The sequence below is a fragment of the Giraffa tippelskirchi genome, chromosome 9 (genome assembly GCF_054371585.1).
Source record: "Giraffa tippelskirchi isolate mGirTip1 chromosome 9, T2T-mGirTip1v1.2.pri, whole genome shotgun sequence".
NCBI lineage: Eukaryota > Metazoa > Chordata > Mammalia > Artiodactyla > Giraffidae > Giraffa > Giraffa tippelskirchi.
Genome location: NC_137283.1, coordinates 90126626 through 90153244, shown reverse-complemented (window position 1 = coordinate 90153244; position 26619 = coordinate 90126626). Strand labels below are relative to the sequence as shown.

The window sequence follows — 26619 nt, the reverse complement described above, 5'->3', positions numbered from 1 at the left end:
ATGGGATTTCCCAGAATCAGTTTATTTTAAATTTCCCATGAAGTAGATTAAATCTAGGTTTGTTGTACTGGTTAGACAAATACTGTTTTGAGATATACCCCAGTATCATTTCATTAATAAATGCAAGTTAAAAACTGTCAGAAATCATGAGTTTTAAACTGCACAGTTTGTTTTTGTACAGGCATTCAGTCGTGTTTGTGGAGGACCAGAGAAGAGCAAAGCAGTTCCTGTCCTCAAGGAACTTGTGGTCACATTGTAAGACATTAGGGAGCTTATATTCTATTTTTGACTTCAAAACAATTGTCTGCATAGTGGTCTTTAGACAGTAACATTTACTGATCAACATGATTTTCAGTATATATTAATAGCAAAATATCCTTTTTGGAGCTAAACTGTCTAGGTCTACTACTTACCAAGTCATCTTGGATGAGTTACTGAATCTTGAACCTCAGTTTCTTCTATAAAAAAGAGGATAAGATAGTAGCATCCTCATTTTTTTCCCCCAGGGAGTTTCAGTAAAGAAAAACTTTTCTTAAGTATTAATAGTACTATTAATTCCTATTATATCTAAAACCTTTGGGTATCGGTTTAATTCCCTTATTATAACCTCTTTCATAGGAAAAGTTAGGCTAATAAGAGTTAAAGCATCTATCAGCTCTACTTTTACCCTTTCCCTTTAGTTTCTGCTGGAAAATTGGATAACTGCCAGTCCTTTCAAGCTTGAGAATGTCCTTCAGTTTTCTCCTGTCCTAGGGTTTGCCATTCAGGTGTGAGGATTTGGGTCTTCAGTTTGAAATAGGTTCTGGTATGAATTTTGGACCTTCCCTCCCTTTGGGTTTCATTTCCCTTTAGAAATCCTCAGTCATCCTTGCTGCCCTGGCTAGGAGAGGCCAGGACATTGTGCCTTGGGCCACCTTGCTCTTGGCTTGACTGTCTAATTTTCATCAAGAGTCCTTCTGATCAGTGATAGACATCCAACATGGATGCTTCCTACAGATGAAATATCCCATAGAAACTTCTTTCTTCCACTTAGTACTCCTATGTTGCTGTAATCCGTCTGCATTTGTTTAGTCCAGACTTCTTTTCCTTTCCCCTTTTAATTCTTAATTGGAAGGGCTGCAATGATAGAGGTGTTTGTTGTCAATTTCGCTTCTGCGGGCAACTCTTGCATTTAAGGTGTTATGGATGAGCAGAAAGAGACTATACAGAAAAACACATTTTAAATGAATTACATTTGATAAAAACTTTATAGTATGAAATTTTAGAATTAAGTGCTAAAATTATGCAATAAATACACACCCATGCTGTCAGTTCCCAGTTGCCAAAGATGAAAACCCTCAGCAGAAACTTCTTACAGTAGAACTAGCTGAATCATAAGATTGTGTGGACTAAATGATAACCTATTTCTAAAGTATTCAGAACAGAATTTTTCTTTAGTGCCTGATGTGTATTAGGCAGTGATCTCCATGCTAGAGATACTGTAATGAAAAAAAAAAGAATCTTGTTTTGCTTGTTTTTTTCTGTTATGCTTTGATGCTATTTAGTAAGCTGGTGAATTTATCTCCTCTTTGGGGGATATGTAAAGAATTGATCTTTAAATAAATGAGATAGACTACACATTGGTCCTCGACGTTTAGAGTTTAAAGTGAGCATATTAAAAAGTATCAGAGACCACCATATCTAGGGAACTCCAAAGGCAAAATAAAGTTCCTAGTCCTTTATGCAGTTGGGGCTACGAAGATGCAAATGTAAGTAGTCTTACGAGGGTCCAGTCAAGTTTAGGATGAATTTATAAAACTGGTAAAGTAAACTCTGCAGGGATCTAAGTTTCTGGGATCCTATTTGTCAAATTCGTAACTTGGGACACTGCCCTAGAATCAGCCCTTTTTACTCTTATAAAGGTCAAAATCAGGTCTTTCTATGTGGATTTATTATATCTAACTTAGAAAATAGGCAACATACATTTTTAAATTTATTAAGATCTTATTAAAAAATCACTTCTTAATTTTGTTTTATTTGTTAGCTCACTATCTTGAGTAGTTTTTGTTCATTGACAATCCTTGTGAAATCAGTTGTCATTACCATATGGAACACAATGAAGTTAGAATAGCTGTTTAGTTGTGAAGTCGTGTCCATCTCTTTTGCAACACCATGGACTGGGTTTCCCTGGTGGCTCTGTGGTAAAGAATTGATTTTAGTTTATTAAAACTCATTGTTACAAGATAAGAGGAGAGCCCCTTTCTTAAGTAACCCAAAACAGTGTTCCAGCATATTATGGTTAAAGTTTAAAAATTTCATGGTTCCATCTCAACCTGTAACTCCAGTGTGTGTGGATAGGCAGTGATCACTCACGTCAGTGAAAATAGTTGTTGAGGGCTTCCCTGTGTTAAGTGGTTAAGAATCTACCCGCCAGTGCAGAGGTCATGGGTATGATCCCTGCTCTGAGAATATCCCATGTGCCACAACTGCTGAGCCTGCGAGCTGCAACCGCTGAAGGCCATGCACCTCGAGTCCCTGCTGAGCAACAGGAGAAGCCGCCACGGTGAGAAGCACATGCACCGCGATGAAGAGTAGCCCCTGCGCCCTGCAGCTAGAGGGCGCCCGAGCACAGCCACGGAGACCCAGCACGGCAATGGAGACCCAGCACGGCCACGGAGCCCGAGCACGGCCGCGGAGACCCAGCACGGCAACGGAGACCCAGCACGGCAACGGAGACCCAGCACGGCAACGGAACCCGATCACGGCCACGGAGCCCCAGCACGGCCACGGAGCCCCAGCAGAGCAATGGAGACCCAGCACAGCCACGGAGCCCCAGCGCAGCCACGGAGCCCCAGCACAGCCACAGAGACCCAGCACGGCCACGGAGCCCGAGCACGGCCACGGAGCCCCAGCACAGCAATGGAGCCGGAGCACGGCCGCGGAGACCCAGCACGGCAACGGAGACCCAGCATGGCCACGGAACCCGATCACGGCCACGGAGCCCCAGCACAGCCAAAACTAAATAGCAAATCCTAACAAAAAGAAACCTAGATTCAAAAATAGTTGTTGAATGCCTTATCAAACTGTCAACAAATACTAAGTTATTTTCAAAAAGGAGTACATTTTGTATTTAAAAGGCTGTAATGTAATAGTAATATGAATTGAACATTGCATTTTCTCCTCTCCTCCCATTATATTTTAAAAGACAGTAAGCATGTACTAAGGATAGGGTGTACTAACTGCCTTAAATAAATGGGATGGAAAATGTTCTATTTCATGTTTAAATTCTGGAGCTATAAAACTATAGATTCAATTCATTCTTAAAACACACAAATGCACATTCTCACATTTATTTATGGCCTCACCATACATCTTATGGGATCTTGGTTCCCCAACCAGGGATTAAACCTGTGCCCTCAGCAGTGAGTTTTAAGACACAGTCTAACTGTAAGTGATGAGACAATGCTGTGAAATTTCACATAGTAAATTTTAAGTGGAAAGATGTAAATCACACAAATAGGAATAAAAAACTATAATTGTCTTCATGTCAATAACAGATATCGGAGAAGGTAATGGCACCCCACTCCAGTACTCTTGCCTGGAAAATCCCATGGACGGAGGAGCCTCGTAGGCTGCAGTCCATGGGGTCGCTAAGAGTGGGACACGACCAAGCGACTTCACTTTCACTTTTCACTTTCATGCATTGGAGAAGGAAATGGCAACCCACTCCAGTGTTCTTGCCTGGAGAATCCCAGGGACGGCGGAGCCTGGTGGGCTGCCGTCTGTGGGGTCGCACAGAGTCAGACACGACTGAAGCGACTTAGCAGCAGCAGCAATAATAGATATAACAGAATTTAGGTCAAAAAGAGCATAGGTGATCACATTATGTACAGTAAATCTGAAAACATAAACATATAAAAAGTAAAAACTATTGTTTGCCCTTGTGTAGAAATCTTTACAGCCCTTATCTGGTTGTGGAATTTGGTTCTTTAAATACAAAAAATAATAATAATAATTGTGTATGTACGTACATACACACTCAGATTTAGGGCCCTCTAGGTAACTGACTGGTGTTACCATGGAAAACTTTCATATCTAGTTCATTTAGATTTTTGTTTCATTTTGGTTTTAAATGTTGCTTCTTTACATTTTATGGTTCTTCTTTATTCTACCAGGAATTGGATATTTGATTTCTCTTAGTTTTCTTCTGTGTGAGAAATAAATGTTTATGAGCATAGAAGATAACTGTTATTAGGTGTTTATTTTTAATGTTCTTTATAGTTTGATCATCTGGCTTGATAAATGTAAATGTTGCTGATTATAGGTAAATGATTAAAAATATATGCATGTTTATCTATATGCACATTTTTTCCTTTTTTAGCATGGTGTTAATCTATATATTCAAGATAAAGAAGGCTTGTCAGCTTTGGATCTTGTAATGAAGGATAGACCAACTCATGTAGTATTCAAAAATACTGGTAAGAAAATTCCGTAAATATATTCCATTAAAGTAAAGTTTAGAAAATTTTAACGACATTTTATTGTTATAAAAATAACCTGAGAAAATTTGTACATGGATATCTGCAAAGGCTTTTACTCTAATATATATAGGTTGATAACTTTGGTTTTCTTTCAGAACACTTAGGTTTATTTTATACTTTTTAATTTCAGTCTACATTTATGTGTATAAGAGTAAAAACACAGCCTTGAAGAAAGTAGGGAAAACCTCTAGGTCATTCAGGTATCACCTAAGTCAAATCCCTTATAATTACACAGTGGAAGTGACAAATAGAATCAAGGGGTAAGATCTGACAGACAGAGTGCATGAAGAACTGTGGACGGAGGTTCGTGACATTGTACAAGAGGTGGTGATCAGAACCATCCCCAGGAAAAAGAAATGCAAAAAGGCAAAATGGCTGTCTGAGGAGGCCTTACAAATAGCTGAGAAAAGAAGAGAAGCAAAAGTCAAAAGAGAAAAGGAAAAATATACCCATCTGAATGCAGAGTTGCAAAGGATAGCAAGGAGAGATAGGAAAGCCTTCCTCAGTGATCAGTGCAAAGCAATAGAGGAAAAAAATAGAATGGCAAAGACTAGAGATCTCTTCAAGAAAATTAGAGATACCAAGGGAACATTTCATGCAAAGATGGGCACAATAAAGAACAGAAATGATATGGACTAAACAGAAGCAGAAGATATTAAGAATGAACTGTACAAAAAGATCTTCATGACCCAGATAATCATGATGGTATGATCACTCACCTAGAGCTAGACATCTTGGAATGCAGAGTCAAGTGGGCCTTAGGAAGCATCACTACCAACAAAGCCTAGTGGAGGTGATGGGATTCCAGCTGAGCTACTTCAAATTTTAAAAGATGATGCTATTAAAGTGCTGCTGCTAAGTCACTTAGTCGTGTCCAACTCTGTGCGACCCCATAGACGGCAGCCCACCAGGCTCCCCTGTCCCTGGGATTCTCCAGGCAAGAACATCGGAGTGGGTTGCCATTTCCTTCTCCAAGGCATGAAAGTGAAAAGTGAAAGTGAAGTCGCTCAGTTGTGTCCGACTCCTGGCAACCCCATGGACTGCAGTCTACCAGGCTCCTCCATCCATGGGATTTTCCAGGCTGCACTCATGCAAATTTGGAAAACTCAGCAGTGGCCACAGGACTGGAAAAGATCAGTTTTCATTCCAATCCCAAAGAAAGGCAATGCTAAAGAATGTGCAAACTACCACATAATTGCACTCAATTTGCTACATGCTAGCAAAGTAATGCTCAAAATTCTCCAAGCTAGGCTTCAGCAGTATGTGAACTTCCAGATGTTCAAGCTGAGTTTAGAAAAGGCAGAGGAACCAGAGATCAAATTGCCAACATCCATTGAATCATAGAAAAGGCAAGACAATTCCAGAAGAACATCTACTTCTGCTTCATTGACTACGCTAAAGCTTTTGACTGTGTGAATGACAACAAACTGGAAAATTCTTAAAGAGATGGGAATAACAGACCATGGCACCTGCCTCCTGAGAAATCTGTATGCGGGTCAAGAAGCAACAGTAAGAGCTAGACTTGGAACAATGAACTGGTTCCAAATTGAGGAAGGAGTACATCAAGGCTGTATAGTGTCACCCTGCTTATTTAACTTCTGTGCAGAGTACATCATGTGAAATACCAGGCACGATGAAGCACAAGTTGGAATCAAGATTGCTGGGAGTAATATCAATAACCTCAGATACGCAGATGATACCACCAAAGAGCCTCTTGATGAAAGTGAAAGAGGAGAGTGAAAAAGTTGACTTAAAACTCAACATTCACAAAGCTAAGATCATGACATCTGATCCCATCACTTCATGGCAAATAGATGGGGAAACAGTGGAAACAGTGACAGACTTGGCTCCAAAATCACTGGAGATGGTAACTACAGCCATGAAATGAAAAGACGCTTGCTCCTTGGAAGAAAAACTATGACCAACCTAGATAGTGTATTGAAAAGCAGAGACATTACTTTGCCAGCAAAGGTCCATATAGTCAGTGCTATGGTTTTTCCAATAGTCATGTAGGGATGTGAGAGTTGGACTATAAAGAAAGCTGAGCGCCGAAGAATTGATGGTTTTGAACTGTGGTGTTGGAGAAAACCCTTGAGAGTCCCTTGGACTGCAAGGAGATCCAACCAGTCCATCCTGAAGGAAATCAGTCCTGAATATTCATTGGAAGGACTGATGTTGAAACTGAAGTTCCAGTATTTTGGCTTCCTGATGCGAGGAGCTGACTCATTAGAAAAGACTTTGCTGCTGGGAAAGATTGAGGGCAGGAGGAAAAGGGGATGACAGAGGATGAGATGGTTGGATGGCGTCCCCGACTCGATGGACATGAGTTTGAGCAAGCTCCAGGAGATAGAGAAGAACAGGGAAGCCTGGTGTGCTGCAGTCCATGGGGTCACAAAGAAGTCAGTCATGATTGTGACTGAACAACAAATAAAGGCAGCTAGAATTGTAACTACTGTAAAGTGATTGATGTGCATTGAGAAAGGACAGCATTTGAGGTCGAAGGGAAAGGAAGTGATTCTTCTATCCACATGTTGGTTCTTATAATGGCACTTTATCTTTTCAATTTTTTTGCCCTGTGCTTTGTGAATGTAAATTGATTGAAAAGAAGAGATGTAAATGGGGGCACTAGTTAATTTGCATTTTAACTAATGAGCAAGGTAGGTAAGGGCATGTTCTTCATTTTATTTCTGTCTTGGACACTATATTGCAAGTTACAGTTATTATTCCATTCAAGAACTTGATAAGCATTCCAAAATAAAAATGAAGATTTATATCATAATTAGCTGTGATTTTTATCCCAGTTTCATATTTGTTGCCCTAATCCCTAGTGTGATTTTGCATCTATCAAGAGCAAACTATTGGAAAATAATGTTATGTAATAATAGAAACTAATACCATGTGCTTCATTTAGAACCTGTATATATGAAACGTTTTAATGACATTCTACGTTTAAATAGTTATATGTAGTATTTTCATGAGAGCTAAGTGAATATGGCAGGTGGTATTTTACTCATTTGGCAGTTAAACCTTAGCTGCTAAAGAAACAAGGGTTCAACATGTTAAATTGCCTTTGTTGAGACAGGCCTGTGCTGATTTGGATCTTCTGATTTCTGTTTCTAGAGTGTTATAATAAATTAATAGATGGATAATTTAAAAGACAATTTTGGTAGTATCTTTCTAAATACAGTAGTTTAGTTTTTGTAAAGAGTCATGTTTGAAGTAAACTGATTAGTTCAGTATGTAATTAAGCAACACTAATAACTTGTTTAAAATGTGATAGACTATAACAACTAATTTTCATTTTTAGATCCTACAGATGTCTACACTTGGGGAGATAATACAAATTTTACCCTGGGTCATGGAAGTCAGAATAGCAAACATCATCCAGAGTTGGTGGATCTGTTCTCCAGGAGTGGGATTTATATCAAGCAGGTATTTTACTAGTTCTTTTAAGATTTTGTTAGTCTTAATCATAGTTAGACTGTGTAAAGTATCATAAAACTATGAGATGTTTGTGCAGTATTCTTGCCTGGAGAATTCCATGGACAGAGGTGCCTGGTGGGCTACAGTCCACGGGGTCACAAAGAGTCGGACACAACTGAGTGACTAACACATTTACGTTTGTGTAAGAGGCATTAGAAGTTAGAAGGAGTTATACAGATAGTAGTTTTTTAAAGGTAGAACTTCTGTTGGTTTTTCTAGCTTTTTTTTTCCATTTAGAGTTCTTCAAATTGTTTCTCAAGTGAATTTGTTGTTGAAACTCAATTTGTTATTAGTTTTAGGTAAGTGAACCTGAGTTGTTAAATACAAGTAATTGTAAAATTTTAATTGATAATTGTAAAGGTTTTGCCTTTGTCCTTATATCATAATTCTGGTTATCTCCCTCTTCAGTGGATTTTGGTACTATTGACCTACTCATCTTTTCCTGTAATGCTCTGTATGTGTGTGTCTCTGTGTGTATAATACATATCTAGCCTCAGCGTTTCTTCCTCTTGAGCTTCATTTCAGTTGCATTCTGGATAGTCTTCAAAGTGTTTAAGTTTAACTGAAGTGTTAATTTTGCCAGTCCTAAACAACCTCTTGGAGAAGGCAGTGGCAACACACTCCAGTCCTCTTGCCTGGAAAATCCCATGGATGGAGGAGCCTGGTAGGCTATGGTCCATGGGGTCGCTAAGCGTTGAACACGACTGAGCAACTTCACTTTCACTTTTCACTTTCATGCCTTGGAGAAGAGAATGGCAACCCACTCCAGTGTTCTTGCCTGGAGAACCCCAGGGACCGGGGAGCCTGGTGGGCTGCCGTCTATGGGGTCGCACAGAGTTGGACATGACTGAAGTGACTTAGCAGCAGCAGTATCAGCAAACAACCTCTACCTAATAATTTTTAAAGCTATAAATCTCATTTTCTAAATCCGAAAATTACACCTCAGAATATGTCTGCTGAGTTCTTTTCTCCATTTTTTTTCCCCCCAATGTAATCATAACTGTCATCCCCTTTTATTCCCCCAGGTATTTGGAGGATAAATTATATAGCCACCATATTTAGGGCTATGTAGGACACTTTTTCACACCAGAAGTCACTAATGTATCACGATTAGCAATTTAAAAAACATAATAGAAGAGTTAAACCTAGGAGAATATTAAAATTTGAGAGAGCAAGAATAGGAGCCCACATGAGAATAAAGAGTGATGAAAGGAGTAGAGAGTAGAGTGGTGTCCTGAAAGCTTAGAAAGGCACCTGTTTTCCTTTTCTGACTTGGTACAAGATACAGTCAGATTTGGTGAGGGGAGGTTTTTCAGGAGCAGAGATTTTTACATAAATGTGAAGGAGCAATGGAGGCATCAGGAGTAATGGGGCTGTCTACATAACCAGGCACTCAGTAAATAGTGCCAAATACTGCTTTCCTTCCTCTCAACCCTATCCATAGTGTTTGCATTTCAACCTTTATTTTGTGGTTAAAAAAAAAATCCTTTACATCCTTAATTTCTTCACAAAGTCCTTGGTGTCCTTGTCTTAACTGAAATGTAGCTCTGTCTTTGTGTACACTATTTCATCCTTAACCCTACCAAGTGAAATATGCTCAATTCTTCAGATCAGGTGTGCTGATTCTGGCTAGCTATCTATTAATACAAAGACTTGGAAGGGATTGAGGATGCTGAAAGGACTTGGGACAGACCAGAGTGTTAAGCCTGGGGTCAGGGTCTCTAGAGAACATGAGGGAAACTGTTAGGGTAGGCCTGGCTGTTCTTTCTCACCTATTTAAAAGCTTTTGGTAGACATTGCTGATCAATCCCAGCACACTCTTCCTCTCCCTCCCTCCTTTAGTCCCACTCTCTTCTTCCCCCTCTCTGTTTTAAAGTGAATTGGGACAAGTTCTCAGAATTCACCTGTCAGCAGCCACTAATGACTGATCAGAGTTGAGGCACTTAGAAAGGCTCCTGTTTTCTTTTTCTGACTTGGTACAAGATACAGTCAGATTTGGTGAGGGGAGGTTTTTCAGGAGCAGAGATTTTTACACAAATGTGAAGGAGTCATGGAGGCATCAGGAAATGGGCTGGCTGATTGTACCTTCTGATTCTAAGATACACGTGCTGTGGAAGAATTGAGCATATTCCACTTGGTAGGGGTAAGGATGAACCAGTGTACATGAAGACAAAGGTACATTTCAGTTAAGAAAAGGACATTTAAGTATTTTGTGAAGAAATTAAGGATGTAAAGGATTTTTTTGTTTTAACCACAAAATAAGGGTGGAAACACAAACACTATGGATAGATTTGAGAGAAAAGAAAGCCGTGTAAATTAGTAAGAATAAAGGAAGCAAGTTTTGGAAATGGCAAACCACTCCAGTGTTCTTGCCTGGAGAATCCCATGGACGGAGGAGCCTGGCAGGCTACAGTCCACGGGGTCGCAAAGAGTCGGACACGACTGAGCGACTTTCCTTTCCTTTTTCCTTTACTGAGTGCCTGGTTATGTAGATGGCTCCATTACTCACTGAAAAACAGCTGATTCTGTCATACCAGATGAATTGACTGCCGTGGGACAGAGATTATTGTTATTAGCGTAATGTATTCCTGATAATCAAGATGAAAGTCCATGATCAGTTGCCTCTTTAAAAAATTCAGAGGTTTTAAAGTTGAAGGTCCTATACTCTGGCATTGGTTGTTTGATGTTCTTGTTAGTTGTTAAGCGGTGTCTGACTCTTTTGAGACCCTGTAGACTGTAGCCTGCCAGGTTCCTCTCTGTCCATGGGATATGCCACACAAGAATATTGGAGTGGGTTGCCATTTCCTTCCCCAGGGGCACTTTCTTACCGAGGGATTGAACCCTGCATTGGCAGGCAGATTCTTTGCCACTGAGCCAACAAGGAAGCTGAAGTTGGAAATTACAGAGGCGCTCTAATGTTGAATATAGAATTGAACAAAATGTATTATTTCTAGTATCATAAAATAATATTTCCTTTACAGATTTTTACTTTGTATTACAAATTTGAATACAATTTTGTATTTTTAGACTTTCTAGATGTTTGTGGTACAGCTAAATAAATGACTTTTTTTCTTTAATCAAAGACCCAGAGTCTCTGATAAACTTTCTTTGGTAAAAAACAAGTTCTATAAAAAAGTATTTACAGAACTTGCCAAGTGGTTAAGGATATGTGTAAATAACACTTGCAGTGCTTAATATAAGCGCTAATATATAAGCACTTCAGCTTATAATATTCTTATAAACAATTCTAGGATTTTTAAATTTCTTAATCCTTTTTTAATGTCGTAAGTTAGAAATATTTATGGATAGCATAAGAAATACAAATGCAAAGTTTTTAAAGATGAAAGGATTTTTAAATAGTATTTAGGTAAAGTGAGTGTACTGATGATGCCTTGAAAAAAGCTTGAAAATCAGTATAAATTATTTAAAGCCATGTAATGATACTAAAGATATATTAAACATTTCAGAGATATATACCACTCCCTCTGTATAGGTGATATTGAAAAAATATTCTTACAGCATTTCTACTGTTTTCTTTAGTAGTATATCACTATTTGGTAATCTTTATGCTTCATATTTTATTCTGTTCAATTCTTGTTGTGTGAGATTTATGAAATTGGAAAACAATTGGTTACTTTTTGTATTTTCCTTTGTTTAGTCTCTTCTGGGTTACATGTGCTTAATTCCTTCTGAATTTTCTTTTTCCCCCATATGTCGGTGTTTTTAGACATAGTTTTAAAATAGACCAGTATATATTTTAAATTTTTATTTCAGAAAACTTTAAACATGTATGAACTAGAGAGAATAGTATAATGAATTCTGATGTACCCATTTATTTCTTTTTTATAAAATAAAGGATATTTTATACAGAGACATTTAATAATATTCTCTTGTTTTCCTGTAGGTGGTGCTTTGTAAATTTCACTCAGTGTTTCTGTCTCAGAAAGGGCAGGTTTACACCTGTGGTCATGGTCCTGGAGGACGATTAGGCCATGGAGATGAACAGACATGCTTGGTAATTGAAATGTCACTATACAATTTAGGTAACTTTGGTAAAATTTGATAGATTGGAAGCTTCACTTAACTAAATTTCTTTTTTTAAACTAACTGAAAGGAGAAAATAGTATACTAACTGATAATTGATTGTAAAAGATCAGTTACTTTCCTGGTATATTGTGTTTAAAATAAAGATTTAAATATGTAAAATTCTAAAGCATCAAAAAATTTTTTCTTATAGCAAGTATTGAGTCAGGAGATATATAAGTAAGCTTTAAAATATTTCCATAGTTGAAATTTTAAAAGGAGTTTACTAATTATAAAACATTTTTCCTGTTGTAGTCCAGGATTTATTCGTTTTTAACTTCTCGTTAAGGTATTTGTGGTCTAAAAATTGAGCCAATATTCTCATTATATAATCACAAAATTGAGTCAGCTACTGAAATTTAGTGCTAATTGGGAAAACCTAATAATCATTACATTACGATAACCCTATATGCGAGACAGAATAAGAGACACAGATGCATAGAACAATTTTATGGACTCTGAGGGAGAAGGTGAGGGTGGGATGTTATGGGAGAATAGCATTGAAACATGTATATTATCATATGTGAAACAGAACACCATTCCATGTTCGATGCATGAGACAAGGGCTCAGGGCCGGGGCAATGGGATGACCCAGAGGGATGGGATGGGGAGGGATGTGGGTGGGGGGTCCAGGAAGGGGATCACATGCAGACCCATGGCTGATTCATGTCAATGTATGGCAAAAACTATTACAATATTGTAAAGTAATTAGCCCCCAACTAAAATAAATAAATTTATTAAAAAAATAAAAATAAAAAAAAATAAAAGCAAAAAAAAAAATCATTACATTCAAGATAATACCTTACTAGTTTATTTTTAAGTAAGGTTTTTTTTTTTTTGAGGGGACTGCTGGCATAGTCATCGATTAAGAGGTCTTGAAAAAGGAGAGAGAGCTATGATAATTGCTTCTATTATTTGAAGGGTATATTATGTGCTAGGCATTGCTTATGCTTTCCATTTAGTATTGTTACTTTGATTTAAGCCTTAAACAGCCTTGTGAAGTTATAGCCTTATTATCCTCATTTTATTGTACATAATGACAATAGTAATAATAGTACTCACTTATCAGTTGTTTACTCTGAGCCAGAGATGGTTGTTTTGCACTTACCAACTCATTTACTCCTTATATTGATCTTATATCATCCAAAATACTATTATTATTTTGTGTTCAGATGAAGAAAATGAGAGAAGTTAAGAGATTTTTTTGAGATCAGATAGCTGGTAAATGGCTGGTTAAGATTTGAACCCAGAACAGATGACTTTAAAGGAATATAATATTGTTTGGTATTCATTGAAGGGCTGTGTTGATTCCTGTATTTTTATTTATTGCTTCACTCCACCAGTGAATACTTTGGTTAAAGAGCACCCTTTGTTCAGACCAAACAAATTTGCACTTGGTGTATGATACATGATAAGGGCTCAAAATCATTTCTCGAATCCAATTGTTTTATTAAAATGTCTTACTGGGATTTTGTATTTTACTATAAAGCAATGTCCGTGTCCTATTAAATTCATCCCCCTCCTTGTTGAATTGTAGAGTTTGCCTATGATTGATACAGCCATACAGCAGTCATGTCATTTGGGATGTAATATCCTCAGATTCTATTTGTATATTTTATATAAATGGCTAATGTAATATACCAAAGTTAATTTTATTTTGTAGGTCCCTAGGCTTGTGGAAGGACTCAGTGGTCATAATTGTTCTCAAGTAGCAGCTGCTAAGGATCATACTGTTGTATTAACTGAAGATGGATGCGTTTATACATTTGGTCTAAATATTTTTCATCAGTTAGGACTCATTCCTCCACCTTCCAGTTGTAATGTACCCAGACAGGTAAACTTCTCTTTTTAAACAATAATGTGATCATTGCCATAAAACCTATATGGACAAAAAGATTGAAGGTGTTGATAAGAGCAACTTATTTTACCTATAGGCAATGGTATATGTTTCTTCAATGGTATATATTTTATTTTTCATAGGAGAAATTGAGCATAGTACAAATTAAAATTTGTTTGGAATGAGAAAGAAAGAACTTGGGATGTTAGGCAGCAAACTGCCTTTGATTCAACTTACAAGTGGTCATAAGCAGAGGGGGATCCAGATATTTTGCAGAGGGGGATCCAGATACTTGGGGTTTGAAGCTTAATTTTGAGGCCTTCCTTAAAAAGAAAATATGAATTTTTTATAAGTAAAAAATGGGCCACGCAAATGAGGTACCCAGAAGTTTAAGCTGATTGGCTTCATGGTCAATCTGTCTCTGCACAGAAATCACACCTGGCAAGTTTATTTGAGGGAATATAAGCCTGAAAGCCACTGTTCTGTGTTCTATTCTCCCTTTTTCTTTTGTACACCTACCAGCAGAAGGTGGCCTTTCCTCAACTTCAGGGCCCTAGTACACAGGACAGGACTGGTGCTTTAAATTAATATATAACTAGAATCATCTATTGGAGAAGGAAATGGCAACCCACTCCAGTATTCTTGCCTGGAGAATCCCGTGGACAGAGGAGCCTGGTGGGCTGCCGTCTATGGGGTCGCACAGAGTCGGACACGACTGAAGCGACTTAGCAGCAGCAGTAGCAGAATCATCTATAACACGTGTGTTTTCAACTCATAAAATTTTGCATTTCTGGTATTAAATTTCTTCACTGGTTTAATTCTCTGGATTTAAAATGATTATTAGATATACATTTTTTATTAATAAAGCTTTAAAATCCAATGCTTTTGCATTCTGGATGGCTAGTGAATCAATAGTAATTACTCCAAGATAATTAGAGGTAGTTTCCAATCTGTGGTACTTCTTAGAAGATCCACTTTCCTCAACAAACTGGGGAATTTGTAGATATTTAATCGTTTTGTAGACTTCTTTAGGAATAGTAGCTTTTACTCACATTTTCGTTCTCTGTGTGGCTATCTTGGAGCTCTGACTTGTTACGGACATATCCAGTGTTCTTAAGGGAGGGCAGATTTGTGCCCCAGAGCCATCTGGCAATGTCTAGAGACAGTTTTAGTTGTTAAACTAGGGGGTAGCGGTGGGGTTAGTGGTACTGACATCTGGTGGACAGAGGCCAGGGATGCTCCCGAACCTCCTATGACGCACAACACAATCCCCCACAACAATCATCTGGTTCAAACTGTCAGCAGTGTTACTGTTGAGAGACTCTGGATATGTCAAATGTAAAAGTATTGTGTTTTCTAATAAGAACCAGAATGCCTGTTTTGTATATTGCTTGTTAACAAAAGTTTAATGATTTGGTGTGTATAAAGTTTTTTGTATGTTAAAACTGCTGACTTAAGGTGGCTGCATCAAAATGTCTTAGGTTATGAGAGGAGTTGGGGTGAGTATTAGTGCTGAGATCTGTTGGTGATGACTGCCGTTAGCACTTGAAGGGGTTACTGGCAGCAAGTATGCCCTATATTTGCTGCCCTGGTCTCCTGGATCTTTTGCAAAATTCTGTTAGTTTATAGATACATAATAAACTGAAGCCTTACTTGTCTTTTGAATAGATGCAGGCAAAGTATCTGAAAGGAAGGACAATCATTGGAGTGGCAGCAGGCAGGTTTCATACCGTGCTGTGGACTAGAGAAGCTGTTTACACTATGGGACTAAATGGTGGACAACTGGGTAAGAAATCCAGGAGGACAGGATCTGAAAAATAAATTTTTTTCTTAAAACGGATATTTTGTGATTTGTTTGTTTATGTAATTTTTTAGGTTATTTACTAGATCCCAATGGAGAAAAGTGTGTAACTGCTCCTCGTCAAGTCTCTGCCCTTCATCATAAGGACATCACTCTGTCTTTGGTTGCTGCTAGTGATGGGGCTACTGTCTGTGTTACCACAAAGGGAGATATTTACTTACTTGCAGACTATCAGTGCAAGAAGCTGGCTTCTAAGTATGTATATTTCTGTGAAAGAAACATACCTTAATAATTCAACTCATCCAGCAAATATCTGAGTTTCAGCTCTGTGTTATTCTCTGAAGTGTCAAATGGGAACATTGAATGGTGGGAAAGTCAAGAGTTTTTGCCTAAGATGATAATCTTTTGGCAAATGTTCAGTAAATATATGTAAAAGTTCTTTGTAGGATTGTAAAGAGTATTTCTGAATTATGATAACATATGGTTAAATATGACCTATAAGTTTCCCTTTTTTATGCTTCAGTGCACAGAACTAGATTAATCATAATTCTTGGTTTGTGACACAATCATCTTTGGTTCGTGTATAGCCTTTATATATTACATATTTATTTAAAAGCATTGTTAATCATATTCTGTACCCTTTACTCAGCCCAAGTATTTATACCTAATTGGTGTATTTTCATATTTTTGTATAGCCAGTTGTTATCTGATAACGTATTATAGTAACGTGATAAACAAGTAGTTGGCTGTCTAATCAAAAAGTCAGTTAAAGCAGGGAATTATAAAGCTTACGATTTAAGCATAGACAAGTCAGTGAGCTGGAGTTTTGTCTTTTGTGTATAAACCATATTTGTAATGTATTATCTGTTATTTCATTTTGAACGACTTAAGGAACAAGTGCTTAAAAACAATTATGAAGTAAGTTAAGGGCAGAATCCTGTATTTTTCATACATTTTCAGTATTCTATATAGTTGGTTAATCTATATCTGATTTGACAGTAATTTTTTGCTTGTCATATTTGTTGCATCATTTTAAAGTATTATGCTTTTATAGAAAGTGTTCTTCTCAGACTATTTTGTTGGTTTACATATTTCATTATAAGTGTATTAATAAATACAAGTAGAGAAATAGATCTCTGAACAGATAGAATAGCTCAGTTAGTGGGAGTAGGTGTGTGTAGAAATTCTAGAGAGTAGCCATCCAACTTTTAAAGTAATCAGGGATTTGAACTGAAATGCAACAGAATGTGCTTTTGCTGTCAGTGAGATGGTAACTTCATGAACAGATACCATTATGAATAGAAGATGTCAACTGTCAATATACACAACTTACCTTCTGTGTGTAATAATTGGAAAGTTATAAATTGTAAGGTCATATTTCAGTTATAAAAACATGAAAATGTGCTCAAACATGTTTCTTAGAACTGAGTATGTAGGTTTCTTTCTGAGCATGAGATGATTTGTAGAATGTTAGAATTTGTTTTTACTTTGCATTTATAAAACTTACCCTGACAACATTAAGTTACATAAATATGTTACATCCAAGTTTTGCCTAAGAAAATTCTTTTGTCATAGCATAATAATTTTGAAAACAAAAACATTTAAAAATATTTTTATATTATTTTTTTAAATAAAATATAAAAATATAACATTTTAAGTTATTTAAAATATAAAAATAAAGTATTTTTAAACATTTAAAAATATCTGAAAGAGAGGACAGTCATTGGAGTAGTAGCAGGCATATTTCACACAGTGTCATAGGCATCACATGTGTGGATATAATGAAATGTGTAATGAATTGGCTAGTGGATGGGTTATTTTAAATTAGCAATACTAATTATTTTTATGGTAGCTATATCTATTTAAAGTTGTCCATATTTGAAATTAAGGATTTCTGTTTTGTTTTGAGGTTTAAATTTTTTCTGTTAAGAATGCAGATAATATATAGCAGCTTTTTCACCTTACCAGTTATTTAATCTAGGGAGAATGTGTATGTTAACACATGGGTTTTTAGATACATAGCGTGTGTATCTGAGTAGGTAGAAACTTGCCATGGAAAGAAATGGTCATTGTGTAGGGGAAACTCATAAAAGGATAAAAGGAGGCACTAAGGATACCAAAGGTCAAATCACCTTACTTTATCTTTCACAGCAATCACCCTAAATTGTTTGAATAGTAATTTCTTTAAAATTGAGCTTGTATATTATAGCAAACATATTAATCTAGATTTTTTTTTTTTTTTCATTCAGACAACTAAACTTGAAAAAGGTTCTTGTATCTGGGGGGCATATGGAATACAAAGTTGATCCTGAACATTTGAAAGAAAATGGGGGTCAGAAAATTTGCATTCTTACAATGGATGGAGCTGGAAGGGTGAGTATATATTTATGCAAAAGCTTAGTAATCTTGTTCTCAGTTGATAGCTGTAGAGGACCTGATAATGTAAAACTGTGTTGCTATGATAGTGGATTCCTACTGACTTTTGTTTCCCTACTTGTTTTTGATGTCCAGTACTAATTGGTTTGGAGCTGGTGTTTCAAAGAAAGTATGACATTGCATGTTGCATAATACTGCCTTGTTAAACTATAGTTTAAAATTTTGTTTATTGTGTCTAAAATAGAAGTAAGGGATTTGATGAGTTATTTGATATATACACTAAGTATTAAAAAATGATATTGAATTATATAGATATGAGGTATATAACTACTCTTTTAAAAAAGTAAAAAACTAAGCTGGCAATATTAAAAATACATAATTGGAAATTTTCTCTCAAATTTGATCTTAAACAAATGTACACAAAATATTATATATACAGAGATTATAGAAAATATAATATGTTTCTGGATTGCTGTATAAAGAATCTCTGGGACTTCCCTGGCAGTCAAGTGGTTAAGACTCAGCACTCCCAGTGCAGGGAGCACAGGTTTGATCCCTGGTCAGGGAACTAAGATCCTGCATGCCACCTGGTGCAGCTAAGGAAAAAAAGCCTCTCTTGTCTCTTTTCATTTAAGTAAATAGAGTTGTAATTTTCATTTCTCTGATAAAATTGTCAATTAAAAATATGTATTATACATTAGAAACACTGAATAAGTTTTACACTCTGACTGGAAAAACAGATTGCTATCTGCTTTTTGTTTATAAAATAAAAACATACAATAAGTGTATTGAGGTTTTATAAATTGCTATAAAAATTTACATTTTAGAAACTGAAGAATTATTCATAAAACTCCACCTACTGGTACATTGTAGGCATAAATCTTCTGTGATTGATCATTTTATTTGAGGAAACTATCTTTAAGAATTAGAGGCCTAATTTGTACTAAAAGAAGGAAGCAGAGGCATAAAATTACATTTAAAAAGTTGAATATTAAAAACATTTGACTTTGGGATATATTTCATGTACATTAATAGAGATCTAGCTAGTTTATACATGTGGATATTTACTTCCTGTAAAATTAATTACTGTAAAAATGACAAGCTCTGATGGTATCAGCTAATCAGTAGAGTCTATATTTTGTGTATATAACTTGAGTGACCTTGGCAGATACCATTCTGTGCTTTAAGATTCTTAATTATGAGGGGATTGAGCTTTTCAAGATCAGCAGTATTAATTTTTCAAATGAAATCGTACTTGGAATGCCAGTCTGTGATGCAGATGAAAAAAAAAAGGCTTGCTGCTCTAGATAGAGCTGGATTGGAAAGCCCAATACCTGGTCTCTTGTCATTTTCAGTCCTTGAGCAGCAGCCCCTTGGCCATTTCTTGGGAGCACGGAGGCTGGCAGAACCATGTGGAAGCCGCTGAATTCTATGATGATTGTTCTGTCTCTGAGATTTTGTTTTACTTGCATTATGCAGACATCTTTTTTTGTTCCCCTTGAGAGTAAAGTTTGGATTTTGGTAGGGTGGTTTTCATTCTTCTTGTAAATACTATACTTAAGTCTGACATTCAAGTTTTAGCATTAAGAATTTTGTTTTTCTTTAGCATATTGTATGCTAAACATTGTAGCATATGTTTGCTCCAAATGAGGAACACTGAACTTTACTTCTTAAGAGAAGTGTCTTTGAAGCATTTTTAATGCTTCATGTTTGCTTGATGTATTTTCTGAAAGATAAACCATCATGGCTTTTATATATATCTTTTACTACGGAAAAATGAACATTGAAACATACTGAGAGCTCTTATTTTTTGAGATAAGATCTCTTGATTTCATTTTTGGTTGTTCAGATGCTATATTGCTTTCTATTCCACTGTAATTTGGTTTTATCTTAGGTATTTTGCTGGAGATCTGTCAACAGTTCTATGAAGCAGTGTCGATGGGCCTATCCACGCCAAGTCTTCATTTCTGATATCGCTTTAAGTAGAAATGAAATTCTTTTTGTCACACGAGATGGAGAAGGATTTAAAGGGAAATGGTTTGAAGAAAAAAGAAAGAGTTCTGAAAAGAAAGGTTAGTTTATATATGTGAATGGGATGTAAAAGTACCTTCTAGCTAATGTTTGATTTTGTACTTATTTATTATTAGATTTAACTGACAAGTGTTACTAGGTTTTACCTCTGTATCTCTACTTTTGATTTTGGTTTGTCTGTGTGCAGGTAAACAAAGGGAATTCAATCCACTTAAATCCTAAGTTTTCATCTGTCAGTATGGCCTGAAATCATGGTACATTCCCATCAGTAACAGAGGCAGAGTATTGCTAATCTCTAGCCTTGGCTCTAGGGACAGGGCAGTATAAAATTAAAAAACAAAAACTTTGCAGGTGGATTTGAACAATCTTCCAAATTCCTTTTCTTCCCCTTCTCCCCAAATTGAGAATTGAGTGGCTTATGCTTTGTGGGTGTTCGGGGGGGGGGTTATATTCTTTTTTTAAAAAGTTTGAATATATAAAATGAACCTTTTATAAGGTATTTTAGGATTTAAAGGAAGATTACAGGAAGAATAAGATTTTTATGTTCATTGAGAATTTTAAAAAGTACAGGTTGCTTTATTAAACAATTACTGAATAATTGGAGGCAAGTTTTATTTATTCCTTGATGAATATAAAGGAGAGCTTTAAGATGCTAGCATGGAAAATAGGAGTTATTCATTACATTATACAGTTCATTCTTGATTTTCTGACTATGAATTTACAAACTTGTGGATTGCTTAACATTGTTTTTTTTTTAACTCTGGTAGCAGCTTTTTTCTTTCGTCCATAGTTAATAATCTTAATAGTTGATTTTTTTTTTCTTCCAGAAAAACTAGAATTCATTAACCTCTTCACATCTCGTTCCTTCCACCCTAGCCCAAGTCATATCAAATGATCACTGCAAAAAATGTTTCCTTTTTTCAACTCCTGTTTCTTTTTATTTATTCTCTTACCAGAGTGAGCTTTTAAGATCCAATCCCAATATTCTGTGTTTAAAAACTTTTTGATGGTTTCCTCACTTCCTGAACATGGCCTACAAGGCTCCTGCTCTGACCCTTGTCTGCATCTCTGAACTCCTCTTGAGTTCTCTCCCTCTCATTACCCCTCTCCAGACACACTGACCTTCAGGTATTCAGTCTTGTCCGGTTGTGATTGGTCCCAGGGCCTTTTCTAATTTTCACATCTCAGCTTAATTTATGCTTCATCAGAGATGTTTTCACCGATTATTTAAACTTGGTTACCCCGTTTAACTTTCAATGTTCTTTTTGTATTTTTATCATGTAGCTAATTTTTACTTGTTTTTATGTATTTATCTTTGTGATTAATTTTTCTAATGTTGGTCTTCTATCATATTTTAAGATGGCAAGGACCATGATATATAGTCATTATATCCTCACAGTGAAATCAAGGTTTCTTTGTAATCATTAGCATTCAGCATATTTCCTTCCCTCATTAAGTCATCTATTGAATGAACAAATCAGTTATTATATGCTAAAAGATATATAAGACACATTTATAATTACTCAGGAAATTATAAACGTATTCTTCAAAATTATAAAGCCACAAAGAAATGATTTTTGGATAGTTTATTGATTTGTAGTATTTTATTTCTTTATAGATTACACAAGTCTAAACATTTAAGGTATATTTACTATGTGTTGGATATAGTGCTAGGTTTTAATGATACAAAAATATGTAAGATGGGCCCCTGTTCTCAGTCATGAGTTTGTAGGGGCAGTAGATACGTTTATAAATATTTGCAGTTCATGGAGACAAATACTGATTTGCACATAATAAGTTTTTTAAGAACATAGAAATTGGAATAACTGAGTGACAGGAAGATTAGTAAATCCCTGTGAGTAAAAGAGAGTGAATTTGAGAGTAACCAGAGGTATATTTTTGAAATCTCCGCTTTCTCTGGTTTCATTGCTACAGCCACAGTCTTACAGTGTTCATTGTTTTTGGACTCTTAAGTTTTGTTAGTGATCTCTCTGTCTTTATCTACTTTAAACATTTTTCATATTACCGGCAGAAACATTTGCATGCCCATGCCATACTTTTCTTGCATATCCTTGATCTGACTTATACTGATAAAATCATTTGTTTAATACCTGTCTTCTCTGCTTGATTGTATACTCCAAGATTGTAGAGGCATGCTATCTTGTTCACTACCGTATTACTAGGGCTACACTGAAAAGCACTATATCACCGTAGCACATGTGGTCATTCAGATATTTGCTGAATAAATGGAAAGAAAGGGGAGAAGAAGGGAGGAAGCAAATGACATTTTTAATGGAAGTTGAGGAATTTTTAAAGGTAGTATAACATTGTATCTGCCTTTTAGACAACTTTGGTTGCAATGTGGAGGATAGAATCATGAGTAATTGAAAAAAGAAGAAAAATTTTTTAAAAAGTCATGAATAATTGAGAATTGACCCACCAAAATGTCTTCTATCAGACGAATAACATATAGGGTATACGTTATGTTGAAGAGAGAGAAGATGTAGTTCTTCAAAAGGACTTCATGCAGACCAAAGATTTCCCTGTTCTCCTAATCATTTTCCTATTCCATTTACTCCTAAGTCATTTTAACAGTTTCAGTAAAACCTTGATTAATAAAAGTTTATTTTTTTCTTTTTAGCAGAGATTTTATCAAACCTTCATAATTCCTCACCAGATGTGTCTTGTGTCTCTGATATAAATAGTGTATATGAAAGAATTCGACTTGAGAAACTTACTTTTGCCCATAGAGCTGTTAGTGTCAGCACAGATCCAAGTGGATGCAACTTTGCAATCTTGCAGTCAGATCCTAAAACAAGGTAAATGTACACTTGTCTATTTTAAATTTCATTTTTAGAAGGAACAGTCATTGGGTTTTCTTTTGTTTTCAAAAGCTCATGGTATAAATTTAATTGAAGAGCTGTTGTCAAGTCTTGTAGAGACTTCAGACATATAATCCTATTACTAGGTTAACTCAAAGGTGGAATTTGTTATATTGGAAATTATGAGTATTTGTTTTAGCTTGTAAACGGATATTTATTGAAAATATTGAAGGTAATATGTACATACACACAGAATTTATTCATATCTTTGGTACTTCATGTGGAGAAGGCAATGGCACCCCACTCCAGTACTCCTGCCTGGAAAATCCCATGGACGGAGGAGCCTGGTAGGCTACAGTCCATGGGGTCGCTAAGAGTCGGACACGACTGAGCGACTTCACTTTCACTTTTCACTCTCATGCATTGGAGAAGGAAATGGCAACCCACTCCAGTGTTCTTGCCTGGAGAATCCCAGGGACGGCGGAGCCTGGTGAGCTGCCGTCTATGGGGTCGCACAGAGTCGGACACGACTGAAGCGACTTAGCATAGCATAGCATAGCATTGGTACTTCATGAGGACCTCTAGGTTCTCAGATTTTGAGAAATATAAGTATTTGTTACATAGTTTACAAAAATTTCTGACCATTGAGTACAGTGGGAAATGATAGAAGAGGTGGTGTAGAGTCATCTGGAGGGCACTGTGAATCTCAGTGCAGATCTTCTGTCACATTAGTACAGAGGTGACAGGTTTGAGATAAATATCAAGGGTCTTATTGAAGAGGGGAAAAAGTCCTAGAGACAGGATTATCATTCCTCCTGGTTTGCCCAGGTCCAGCCCACCTTGAGCACTGAAAGTTTCCTCTCCTGGGAAACCGCTCAGTCCCAGGAGTTGGTCACCCTACTGAGAATAGTGAAATGTAGATTGGGATGGTATGATTGCATGCTTCCAGTACTGAAAGAACCAGGGGTATGGACTGATGTATGTGTGTATATTTATCTTTATTTCCTTGAGTTTCTAACTTGTTCTTGGATCTGGGACCTGAAGTATTTATTTGCTGTTCTGTATATATTCTCCACTTGTGACATGAAAGAATATAAAACAGGAAAAGGTTGAACACTGTACTCTACTCTTTTTAATGTTTTTAGTAATACTTTTAAAAGTACATTAAAAAAATTTCCCCAAAAGTCATTCAAATTTATGTTTTAGTGTTTCTCTATAGAAACAGAAAACTCTCCTTTCAAAGGAAAACTTAATTCTTGTCATGTTAGTTTAGAGGAAATAAAATACATAAAGGAATAGAAAATATTTAAAGGGTATCTAAAATTATGTGCAATATTCTTATTGGAAATGTCAAATGAAAGATTTTCTAAGCTTAATAAGTAAAAAAAATATACTTAAGGAGAATTGGCTAGGGATGCTCTTGGTTTTTTGTGTTTCCTTCTTTTTCCATTATTTTGAAAGTAAAAATAATTTTTGTTTCATTTCTAGCCTTTATGAAATTCCAACCGTGTCCTCCTCATCCTTTTTTGAAGAGTTTGGCAAGCTGTTGAGGGAAACAGATGAAATGGACAACATCCATGACGTGACATTTCAAGTTGGCAGTAGACTCTTCCCTGCACATAAGTATATTTTGGCAGTGCGTTCGGACTTTTTCCAGAAATTGTTTCTTTCAGATGGTACTGCATTAGACTTCACAGATGTTTACCGGAAAGATGAAGATTCTGCAGGCTGCCATCTCTTTGTGATAGAGAAGGTTCATCCTGACCTGTTTGAATACCTTTTGCAGTTTATATACACAGATACTTGCGACTTTTTAACTCATGGCTTCAAACCAAGACTAAATTTAAACAGAAAACCAGAAGCATATCTGGGCACTCCAAATTGTCATTCGAATAAAATGAATTCCCATGAAGATAATCAGAAGTCAGCATTTGAAGTTTACAAAAGTAATCAAGCTCATATGATTAGTGAAAAGCAGAAGAGTAAATCCAAATCTTCCAAAAAAGTAAAAAGTGTTGGGGAAGATGATCCTGTAAAAATGTTGCAAAATGTCGCAAAGAAATTTGGTTTCAGTAATTTAAGTAGTAGGTATGACTCCTCCTTAGTATCTATTCATGTACCTCATTATGTCTTCCTTTTAGAAATTCTGCTTCTTGTTTGTTTTTTTTTTCCTGCTCAGCTTTGCTTTGCTTTTTGCTCCTACTTCTGATCTTGGTCCTTCTCTTCCCCTCCCCACCCTGCTCCATCCCCTCCTCGTCTTCCTTCTCTTTTCTCTTTCCCTTACTTTCCCTCTCTCTCCTTTTCTCTCCCTATCCCCTTTCTGTTTGAGTCTGTTTCTTTCTTTTCAGGGACGTGTTTCTCCATTTTCTGCTAAAGCTATCTCTAGGATTCCCTGGATTAAAACATTAAAGGATAGGAAGGCTGTTCATGGATTTGAACTCTCATGGTCTCTCTGTAACAGGGATCTGGAGTGGCAGGCAGTGTGGTATTCTGCAAAGAGTGCTGTCTTTGGAGTTAGACCTATATGTGCCTCTTAGCTCCACTGTAACTAGCTAGGGCAAATTTCTTATTTCTTTGAACCTCAGTTTCTCAGTAGATAAAATGAGAGGGATAATAGTTACCTTATATTATTGGTGTAGGTTGGTCATAAAGCATGTGTACAGTGCCTGACAATATTTGTCGTCCTACAAACCAGATTTTTTGGAATTCTCTATTTTTAAGGTATTTATGTTGCCTGTGTATGACCTTAGTTGTGGGGCAGGAGCCAAGGGAGGAGAGTTTACCATGTTTTCTAATTGAAACCATGAAGGGTTTTGTGTCATAGCTTTCACTCGTTTTTTGTCAGTCATGATGTTTAACACATTTTGAATATTAAGTAAAATTGAAGGAGACTGTATGACTTCTTTATCACAGAGTGGAGGTTTGCTGAGATACTCTTCTAGGTGATACAAATTACATAATCATGTTTAGATGGGGGCTCATTTATTGGATTTTTGTTGTTTTGGTAGGGGAATATAGTCACCAATTGTTACTTTTTATCCTTGATAGGTTAGATGGAGTCAGATATGAAAATGAAGAAATTAGTATCATTGCCAAGAAAACTGGTAGTAAACCAAAGCTAAATCAGAAAAAATGGTAAGTTAGGAAATGAAGATAAGCTTTTCATCTCTAGATTTTGGGGACCTAACTGGAAGTAGAGCTCTTTTTATTTACACATGTATGCAGCAAAATGTGTATGTGGATACTCTCTTACCTTTATTAATTTTTTTCATGTCTGGAAATGTTAGGAGAGTTGTTGAGGCAAATGGATAAAATATTAACTGCTCAATAAGACATAGAGTTTATTTTATTTTTCTGATTACTCTCTAATGAAGAATTAAAATTTCCCTAAATTTTGTATTTTTTTTTTATAAATAGGTAATGATGTTAACCCAGAAACCAAAATAATTATGCCTGTTCTCTTCATCATTATGAAGATTATTTCCTTTAGTATAAAATTTTTCCATAAGTATATTATTCTAAATATGTTTATTATTAAAAGTTTTTATTTTTAGGTATTTGTCTCTTGTAGGTGGAAAATTTTAGAGAAAAACCTGGTTGTATATAGACTGTGCTTAGCACGGAATAGATTGTACAATTAAGTGAATTAATGACCTTTGACGATGA

At 36.2% G+C, this 26619-nt stretch overlaps 2 protein-coding genes across 6 annotated transcripts in view; both read left to right on the top strand.

Annotated features, from left to right (window-relative positions):
- Window positions 1-26619, top strand: part of IBTK (inhibitor of Bruton tyrosine kinase) — a 94328-nt gene that overhangs the window by 16763 nt on the left and 50946 nt on the right. For 3 of the 5 annotated variants that reach the window (XM_081530423.1, XM_081530420.1, XM_081530421.1), the window contains exons 3-13: window positions 4361-4457; window positions 7828-7952; window positions 11908-12018; window positions 13750-13920; window positions 15592-15709; window positions 15799-15979; window positions 17974-18097; window positions 19995-20172; window positions 22773-22950; window positions 24442-25041; window positions 26002-26088. In XM_081530423.1, coding sequence (XP_081386549.1) covers window positions 4361-4457; window positions 7828-7952; window positions 11908-12018; window positions 13750-13920; window positions 15592-15709; window positions 15799-15979; window positions 17974-18097; window positions 19995-20172; window positions 22773-22950; window positions 24442-25041; window positions 26002-26088 — 1970 coding nt within the window. The remainder of the gene's footprint in view (window positions 1-4360; window positions 4458-7827; window positions 7953-11907; window positions 12019-13749; window positions 13921-15591; window positions 15710-15798; window positions 15980-17973; window positions 18098-19994; window positions 20173-22772; window positions 22951-24441; window positions 25042-26001; window positions 26089-26619) is intronic. The other 2 variants (XM_081530422.1, XM_081530424.1) reach the window with 2 other exon arrangements.
- LOC145521650 (uncharacterized) lies at window positions 765-3187 on the top strand. Its single transcript, XM_081530425.1, has 2 exons — window positions 765-2933; window positions 2992-3187. Exons 1-2 carry the CDS (start codon window positions 2564-2566, stop codon window positions 3003-3005), a joined length of 384 nt encoding a protein of 127 aa, XP_081386551.1. The 5' UTR covers window positions 765-2563; the 3' UTR covers window positions 3006-3187.

Coding starts and splice junctions, on each gene's coding strand:
- LOC145521650 (XM_081530425.1), top strand. CDS start 2,564: ATGAAGAGTAGCCCCTGCGCCCTGCAGCTAGAGGGCGCCCGAGCACAG.